Raw genomic sequence first — 10126 nt, forward strand, 5'->3', positions numbered from 1 at the left:
GTATGGTATGGTATGGTATGGTATGGTATGGTATGGTATGGTATGGTATGGTATGGTATGGTATGGTATGGTATGGTATGGTATTAACACTGTCAAAAAAATACCTGATTCAGATGATTACAGTCCAACAAAAGCCTGTTAATCAGTTATCAATTGAAATCAGCTGTGTTGAAAAAGGGAAACATCTAAAACATGCAGGACAGTGTGCCTTGAGGACCAGGGTTGAAAAACACTGACTTAGGATATTACAGTATATCATTGTTTGTATAACACCACAGCATTTTTAGATGAGCAAAAGTAAAGGAACAAACAATCTTAAAGTAAATAACATTAACAATACACAACAATTAACTATAACACTTTGGCCTTTCCATCATTTTAGTAGAGATTAATCTTGGTCTCATCAAGACCAAGATTAATCTCTACCAAGACAATCTGAACCAGATTGTCTTCCCTTCCAATTCTTATTACTGCTGAGTGGTTTGCATCTTTGTGTAAGGCCTCTATATTTCAGTTCTCTGAGTCTTCTTCCAACGGTGGGTGGTGATACCTTCACCCCTGAACTGTGGAGGTCTTTGTTGATGTCACTTCCTGATGTTTTGGGTTTTTCTTCACAGCTCTCCCAATGGGCCTCATGCAAGAACCGTTTGTACGAACCTATTTGTTCTTAGGTTGTGCGTACAAGGGATTTAGGAGAACCTGTGTCATTCACCAATTTTTTCGTATTCTAAGATTTTTTTCGGTGCGCGACTGCTCTTCTTCTGAATAAATGAAAACTAGTTGTTTACACTTAAATTAAAACCATTTGACCAAAGAAAAACCGGAGCAGGACTAAAGAGAGATGAATATGATTCAGATTTTTATTTCTGTGACTGTACGACCAACAGAAGACACGACATTAACAGCAGTCGTCACTTCATTCCTCAGCTTTAGCAGGTCTGACGCTGCTAAAAATGACAGATTTTTTTTCTGGATCTCTGAGAGCAGGACTTTAATCTCCAAACTCGTACAGTTCTTTTTACTTTGCTTTTATGAATGAGCACTTCCTGGTATGTGGGGCAGGAAACATAGCCTTATATGGTGTTTTTGGGGTGGTAATTATGCTAATCTCCTCTCCTCATGCATGAGCACCTGATACGCATTCATCAGTTTACGTTCCTCATTTACACACTTTTCCTGAAGATAGAAGAGTTTGCTGAATCTGACGTGACATGTTCGAATGAACCCTTCATACGAACAAAAGTAAGAGAAATTTAGGATAAGAATATGAACCTGTTCTTGCATGAGGCCCTATATTTCTATCATCAACTACTGTTGTTTTCCTTGACCGACTCGTTGGATGCATCTTGCTCAGTACACCAGTAGTTTCGTTCTTATTCAGGACATTCAAATTGTTGCTTGCTATGCCCAATGATTGTCCACTGGCTCTGATTGATTTTCCTTCCTTTTTTCAGCTTCAACATGGCTTGTTTTTCTCCCATAGACAGCTCTTTGGTCTTCATGTTTCTTTAACAAGAAAAACTTACTTAATAGGTTTAAACCCAGAACAAAAAGTAGACTAGCCGCCATTTAATGTTTGAGCAACCAACCTTGAAGGCAACACTTGGTCAATAAGAAACACCTGTCAATCACATGTTCCAACAGTTTTGCTCACTTGAAAAATGGATGGGTTCAAACAAATGGTGTTATGTTCTGAGTTGTTTAACACATCTACATGTAAATACCAGGAAATAAAAGACATTTAGACATTTTGTCTCATGCTCATCTTTTGATCTTAAACACTACTGTCTTCAGTGTACAACAAAACAAGGGAATTTGACTTGCTGTTCCAGTACTTTTGGAGGAGACTGTACACTGCAAACATGATAAAACACTGTTAAACACTTCAAAAAACAAAGACTATTTAACTCTAAAATCACTCCAACAGTAAGGCAAACAGCAGACAGGAACAACAGGTAAACACTTAAGCCGACACAAAGGCATGACACATCACTGTGGAGCTTCAAGATTCTTTTGATTTCACTTCCTCACATTTGACCTTTAACAGTCTCTGGTTGTGCATGCAAGCAGAATTAAAACAAACTGAAGCTCAAATTTCATTTCTTCATTTTAACTTTCCAACCACAGACTGATAGTGACACATCAACACTCAGCCAGGAATGTCAGCGAGATGAGCTCCAGCACTCACACAGCCAGAATTGGTGCTGATCACACTGTCGCAGCTCCCTGAACTGTCCATGTCACTCAGAGGTCCCACGGCAACGTTGCCCGGCCACGTGCCGCTCTTCAACATGGCACAGAGGGAGGAGACAAGGACAGGAGCCGCTCTCCACTGTCCTGAGGTGGCTGTGTAAATCTCACCGGCAGTCAGTCTGGGAGAGAATCTGAAAGGTCAAGAAGAGAAGGTGGGGAAAAATAAATAAATCACTACAGCAGAAGCAAATGTCTCCCCTCACTGCAGAACATTCATTTATTTACCAGCTGAACAAAGCAGGAAATGAAACCTGAATTTGATTTTAAAAAATCCGAAACAAAATGCATCAATTTATTCAAGTTGAGATATTAGAAATGAGATTTGACAGTTCATTGTTACTATAATAACTATTACAAGCAAATCACTTCACTGGAGCTGTGTGTTGTATCCTCCTGATTCACACACTCTTATAGGGCCTCATGCAAGAACAGGTTCTATTCTTATCCTAAATTTCTCTTACTTTTGTTCGTACGAAGGGCTTGTACGAACGTCAGATTCAACAAAACCTTCTATCTTCAGGAAAAGTGTGTATATGAGCTGCGTAAACTGATGAATGCGTATTCAGGTGCTTGTGCACGAGGAGAAGTAATTTACATAATTACCACCCCAAAAACACCATATAAGACTACGTTTACTGCCCCACATACCAGGAAGTGTCCATTCATAAATTACATCGCAAAGTAAAAAAGAAGAACTTTACGAGTTTGGAGATTGAAGTTCTGCTCTCAGAGATCCAGAAAAAATAATCTGTCATTTTTAGCAGCGTCAGCTGTGGAATTAAAGAGCTGCTAAAACCAAGGAATGAAAGCTGTTAATGTCGTGTCTCCTGTGGGTCGTATACAGACACAGAAATAAAAATCTAAATCATACTCATCTCTCTCTAGTCCTTCTCCGGGTTTTCTTTGGTCAAACATTTTTAATTTAAGTGTAAACAACTGTGTTACATAGTTTTTATTTATTCAGAAGAAGAGCAGTCGAGCACCGCTACCCCCCACCCTGGCCTGCCAGTCTCCTCCCTCCCGACCGTTCCAAGTGTCAGATGCGGTTCTGAAAAAAAAGCCTTTTAAAATGTCTCCAAACTTCAATTAAAGCATAATTTAAGTTGGTTTTTGGTTTGAGATCTTCATATTAATATTGTAGTGTTATACAACAGCATTAATAGCCAATTTAATTTAATCTAACCAATTTATGTCATTAGTTACATTTAAAATCTAATTCCAATTCAAACAGAATAACTGATTGTCAACATAATTATGAAGTGTGATTTATCTTCAACTCAAAATATCTTCAAACTAATGAAATATAAAATTATTAATAAGAAAAATCCGTCTGGATGACAACAGACTGACTGCTCGTAAAATATAAGACAGGTCTGGACCACTCATGAATTTTGTTCGTATTTGAAAAAAATCTTATAATATGAGAAAATTAGTGAATGCCACAAATTCTCCTAAATCACTCGTACGCACAACTTAAGAAAAAATCTGTTCGTACGAACGGTTCTTGCATGAGGCCCATTGTACCCATGCCCAAGAAGTCATCCATCACAGGACCGAATGAATACAGACCCATTGCTTTAGCCTTTGTACTCATTAAATGGTTTGAGAGACTGGTCCTCATTCGCATGAAGGACATCACCAACCCTCTGTTAGACCCACTGCAGTTTGCATACCGTCATAACAGATTTGCAGAGGTTGCAGGGAATATCAGTCAACGTCACGCTACCATCATCACAGCACAGCTCTATAACAAACTGACCCAGCTGTGTGTGCAAACCCCCACCAGCCAGTGGATCACCAACTTCCTCACTGGTAGAGAGCAGCAGCCGAGGCTCGTGAAGCTCACCTCAGGAACCAAGATTACCAAAATCAGGTGCCCCTCAGGGTTGTGTACTTGCCCCATTGCTCTTCTCCTTGTACATAATAACTGTACCTCTTCAGACCCCTCTGTCAAAATCATAAAGTTTGCAGATGACTTCATCAGCCTCATTCATGACGGTGATGAGTCTGCTAACAGACAGGTGGTCAACCAGGTGGCCCACTGGAGCAAACTCAACAATCTTGAGCTGCACACAGCAGAAACAGGTGAGGTGATTGATACTGGACTTTAGGCAAAGCCCCACAACCCTGCCACCACCCACCATCTGTAACAGACCAGTGATGATCGTGAAGTCCTGTAAGTTCCTGGGCACAGTAATCTCCAGGGACCTGAAGTGGGACAACAATACCAGATCCATCACACCTTGGTCATCATCTCTTCCGGTGCATTCCCTCAGGCCTACGTATGTTTTAGTCAAATGAGAATCAGGACAACCAGACTACAGAGAAGCTTCTTCCCATATGCTATCACTCTCCTGAACAACTGGCTTTATTTTTACAATTTTATCTCATCTTGTCTTCTTTTTATGTCATTAACTGCTGAACCCATTACGCACAATGTTTGTAATTCTTATATGCACTCTGAGCTACCACAACCAGAACCAAATTCCTTGAATGTGTGAGCGTACATGGTCAATAATGCTTGATTCTGATGCTAATGTCAAATGAAACTAATGGAGCCAATAAACTGCAATGATGGTTGAGACTAGTATGAAGCACACTGAAGAATGTAGTTTGCAAATAAATCGTAACATTTAAACCATAGTTCAGATCAATTGTGTTGCAGAAAGCCCTTTGAACAACCTCAGTTTGGAAAAACAGACTAGAATTCCGACAGGATTGATAAATTAATGGTTAATCTGATGAGGGGTTAAGACCAAAGTGGTTTGCTGCCATCCTGTTCCATTTTAAAAACTTTATAGTGGTTCATGCCAGGACTTATGAAAACCCTTTTTGCTGCCATCAGTTTTACAGAACATGGTTAATTACATTGAATTATCTGTGTACCTGCAAGAACAAAGAGTAGCAGCTACAGCTAGCTGTAGCACCAGCTATGTAGTCCAGGACACTTCAAAACAATAGGATCATAACATTTCTGCTGGAATAACCATGTCATGCAAAACTGGTTGCAATGTAAAAAGTTATGAAACAGTGTTTGTATACAATAATTTGATTCTTTTAAAATTATAATGTTAGATTAGACAATTATCTTGTCAATCCTGTCAGAATTATTTTTTTCTCCAAACTATGGTTGTTAAACCGGATATTTCACAGAAACTCATAGAAAGACCTGAACAATACTTCTGGTGTAATTAATCAATAATTACATGAAATTTATTTTTATTGAAGTGAATTTAGTCACTTTTTTTCCAAACATTTACAGGTAATCTGCTCTAATTAAATCCAAGATGGAGTAACATCTTCTTTGACTGCAATAAAAAACTAAGTATTTACTCTTTTATATTTTCTTTCTGAGAGTTTATAACTAAAAAAAAGTTTTGCTTTCATCAATGACAAAATGAGCAACACTTATACTCAGTCCTATCATCCACTGCCAATAGGTAGAGAATGTGATGATTTGCCTTGGTCTGTGTGTATGTGTTAGCTTAATATCTCATGAGCCACTGAATGGTTTTGATGACTTTCAGAATTAAATGTACATCTACAACTAACTAACTTTTGTAGATGGAGACCACAGCTAATGAACACAAAAATGGTTTGATCTTAGTTTTAAAATAATCATCTCAAATTTAATGTGGTAGTTGTGAGTCTGCGCTCTAACAGATTGTACAAAATTCGATAATGCATGAATGTTGTTTTAAAGATTTTACCACAACTCTAACGCTGTCATTTCCAAACATAAAACGATTTTAATTTAAAAATCTAACATGAAAAACAGGAGAAGGTTCCTTTAAGGAACGATAGATATTTTAGTTAAGAAATTGCGCCATGACTCGTCAGCTGAAGAGCATTTCTGAGCACACACTAGTGAACTGACGCGAGGAGACATTTAAAATGCAAAGTTTAGCCTCTCGTTAGCATTTTATCTACCTCCAGTTAATACTTTAAATGCAAAATAGTTTCAAGGTTTCTCTTTTAGGCTCTGTATTTAGCGCATTCCTCTGGGTTGGACCGAGATCTGAGCTTTGGCCCACTTGTGTAACTGAGTTTGACACTACATCTTTTTACTAACAACAAGTGTTTCCTCGTGTAAAACTTTAATAAACAATCATGACGTGTATGCATGTTTCAGCTATTAGGTACGAGGAAGGTATGCCTAAAAACATCTGTCAAAGCGCCACAAGGACGTTGAACGCAGAAGGGCAGGAAACTAAAACCAAGGTGAAACACAATCTGCTTAGATTCACTTGAGCAAAACTACTGGTGGGAATTACAATATACACATATAATAAAATCTGAGAACTACAGGAAACTTCATCCCAAGTGAAATGTTTTCTCCATGTGTTACTCATTCACAGGTGCACCTGTCCTGCCTGGATCAGGTGTGTTCAGCAAACAGAGCAAAACTAACTGCATTGTTCTCCTATCTGAAAGAACATTTAATTATTATTTAGGAGCAGCAGAACTAAACGCGAACTCTATTAGTCCACACAGGATGAATGTGGTAACTTGAGTTAATCATGAAACAGCACGGTCGTATTTACTTGGAATTCCTTTGTAAGAAAAGAAAATGTTCCTTCAAAATGAGAGAGAGAGCAGCTTCTGGGAGAGTGCACGTATTGGACAGCCTGTTCTGCGTGTTTTGCAACAGATTTAATCTGATCGGTGATGAAGAAAAACATCATTGTTTAAATCGGGCGGAGATGCTCAAAACGCGCAAGGACACGCGTCATGTTATTGTTTTCACAAATTATTTAAAAGAATTTTACAGCTGAATTTTGTTTTTTTAATATATATACAGTATATTGATAATGTAGCACAAACTGCTGAACTAAAAAATAATAATAAAAAAGCCACTGTGTGAATTGTTGACATCTGCCCAGTTTATAATCCTGTAAAGTTTCATTTTTCATCGAGAAAAGATTCCCCACAATAACATCAAATCTTCATGTCTTTGATCCCTAAATAAACAAAAATCTCCAAATCAGATCAAGTTAAAGTTTATACATTTATAAAACTATCTTCAATATCCAAAGTACTGCATAAATTTGAACTCAAATACAATAAATTAACATAAAACAAATAAAATACAGTATGTATGCCCACTATAAAAGCCACAATATCTCACATTACTACAACTAAAAGGTAGTGAAATCAAAAGAGTTTTAAGCAGTGATATCACTGGTCTGAGCAGCAATTTTACAAAGGTTCTACAGATTGAAGGCCATCCACCAAAAAATTTTTTAAATAATAATGACATAAAGATAAAAAAAGGCACAGTAACATTGTCTAAAAGCAGCTGATTTCTCTGACTCGATGCAGAAGTTCAACAATCAATAAATTGTAAACTTGATGATGAAATGGAGAAGAGGTAAACAGGTACAACATGATCACGTTTTTTTCCCTCCCGTCAGGTGACAAATTGATGTGTTTTGAACCGACGCTTACAGTCATTAGAGAGTAGACCCATCTACACAAAAAAAAAAAAACCCACAATAATCCAAGCAATGTGTAATTAAGACACAAATTACTGTCTGACTGATATGATGGAATGTAGACCGTAACCTTTAATTAAGGAGCTGTTGTCGGAAAAAAGCTCGACATAACGACGGAGCTGATCTGTTTATCTGATTTAAAAAGCACTGTCAAAAGTCACACCAAGATTTCTTCAAAAGAAATGACTAACTATAAAAACGTAATGAGATGCTATCACTGTTGTAACCATTTTGAATACCAAATTATCAACAAAATAACTTCCATTTTGTTTTTTGTTTTCTTTTTGTCCAGATGAAGGAAGTGTATCTTTGTCTCATCTCTCTGACACAGTTTAACAACAACTGGAATATGCAAATAGATTTGAAAGTCAGCCACAAAAAGGGTCACTGGGAATGGAATCATGTAAAGTGAGAAGAGATGGTACCCAATATAGAGCCTTGGGGTACACCAAGATCAAAACTGTGGGTACAGTTCCAGATTACTGCAGTAAAAGGACAGAGAAACTCCTATCTGGCAGGCGTAGCAGGAACTATTACTATTACTGACCACTGAGTCAAACGGGAAAAATAATGTGGTCCACTCTGCAGTCAGATCAGGCTGTAATATACCACAAATCCAGAATTACCAGCGATGGTAGCGAAAGTCTTCAAAGACCTGTTTCTGCATGAGGCGTCTTCAGTTTTCCTACAATGGGTTGAAACAAATGAAGTGCTCTAAAGTGATTCTAAGAGAAAGTTGTTTCAGCACACCTTGAATAAATGCATTTATTCTTGCATATCAAAAGTTTCAAACAAAGATCTCATGTGACCTGTGAATGATCAGGGTATGTTGAAACGTGCTGTTTATTTTAGAGTAAATAGTTTTGAAGGACAAGCACATTTTGAGCCTGCTGGCATACAGGCTTTCCTAATGGCGGTTGATGACCTGATCACCCACAATGACATGTTGATTTTCATGTTTTATCACACCAATGGTTGACAAAATATGTAGTCTCCTCCCTATTAAAAAAAAGCTTCCCAGGCTGTTAGTTACTGTCCCTCCCATAAGACAATCGAGTCAGAGCAGCAAGGAAACATCCAAGTCAACACCTCCCTAAACCCGCAGAGACAACAAACCAGCAGGGCAGCAGTGGTAGATCTCACTGCGCCCACAGCTGAATCAGGACTCACGGGGACAGGAATGTCACCTGACTCGTTTCCTTGCCTTTCAAGACAACTTTTAGGTTCAGCCAAGCGCTCTGCTGTGACAGTATCCTGCTTCCAGTGCAGGTACAGCAGTTTCACACACAGCAGGGAGAAGACAACCTCTAGCTTTTCATGCCTGTCTGAGCCAGACTTGTTAAAAGGCAAGCATCATTTATTTTTTTTCCAGTGATAAATTACAGCTTTAAAGCATCAAAGATCTAACATATGTCACATATGTGCTCAAAGGCAGAAAGTCATCTTGAACAGGTTTAATCATTAACATTAAAGAAAAGGTCAGGGCATCACACAATGAGCAACTTTCACTCTGTTGGAAGGAAGAGAGAGTTTTCTTCTTGTTTACCTTGGCAGCTTGTTCAACTTATGACTCAGTGTCCAAAACTACAAAATGTAGGGATAAAATATGGTGTAAAGTTATCACTGCTTGTTTAGATCTATAAATAAATAAATAAATAAATAAATAAATAAATAAATAAATAAATAAATAAAAAGATCTTGGGGATTTTTTTGTACTTTTAAACTGGGAGTCAAAAACGAAAGTTGAAACATTAATTCCACACAATAGTCTAGGTTTTCAAACATTTTAAAAATAATTAGCTACTCATTTTTTTACGCCTAAGTGAAAAATAAACAAATATATTTTCGTATAAATTAACTTACGTGAGTCAGAAACTTTGATAGGTTGAGTTTCACGGCAGACACACACGGAGCTGTCTGACGGTGTCAGGCCATTTCAGATTTAAATACCGTCTCTCTTTAGCCCGCTCAGCTCCTTTCCTGGAAGTCCGCATGCAAAAAGGAGCAGCAACGCAGAACAGGTTTGTATGGCAGGCCGTTTTAACATTTAATAGCTTGACTGGATATGTATTTCAGATATCTCAAATACATTTCTTCCTAGTCAAAATGAACATTCCAGACATCTAAAACCACATTCAAGATTATAATTCTTACTAAAAGGAAAAAAATTGTATAGGTCTTCTGGACGGGTTCTTCTTTAATGAAACGTTTCGTCTCTCTTCCAAGAGACTTCTTCAGTCTGAGAGTTTCAGACAAAATTCAGGCTTTTGAGTCCTGCCTCCAGGTGGCTGATACATCACATGGCCATCGTTAAACAGAGGTGGAGGCCTCCGTTTTCAGCTGTCCCCCTCCTACAGCGCTGCCATTGGCAGTATCAC

The 10126-nt window shown here is 38.0% G+C and overlaps 1 protein-coding gene across 1 annotated transcript in view; it reads right to left on the reverse strand.

Annotated features, from left to right (window-relative positions):
- LOC106527997 (specifically androgen-regulated gene protein) overlaps positions 1-9694 on the reverse strand; it is a gene marked incomplete at its 3' end in the record, with an annotated part of 15835 nt that extends 6141 nt beyond the window's left edge. Inside the window, 2 exon segments of the mRNA XM_014023038.1 lie at positions 2189-2384; positions 9612-9694. Coding sequence (XP_013878492.1) covers positions 2189-2293 — 105 coding nt within the window.
- Between the last annotated feature and the right edge of the window lie 432 nt (positions 9695-10126).

The sequence above is a fragment of the Austrofundulus limnaeus genome, unplaced genomic scaffold (genome assembly GCF_001266775.1).
Source record: "Austrofundulus limnaeus strain Quisiro unplaced genomic scaffold, Austrofundulus_limnaeus-1.0 Scaffold354, whole genome shotgun sequence".
Lineage (NCBI taxonomy): Eukaryota > Metazoa > Chordata > Actinopteri > Cyprinodontiformes > Rivulidae > Austrofundulus > Austrofundulus limnaeus.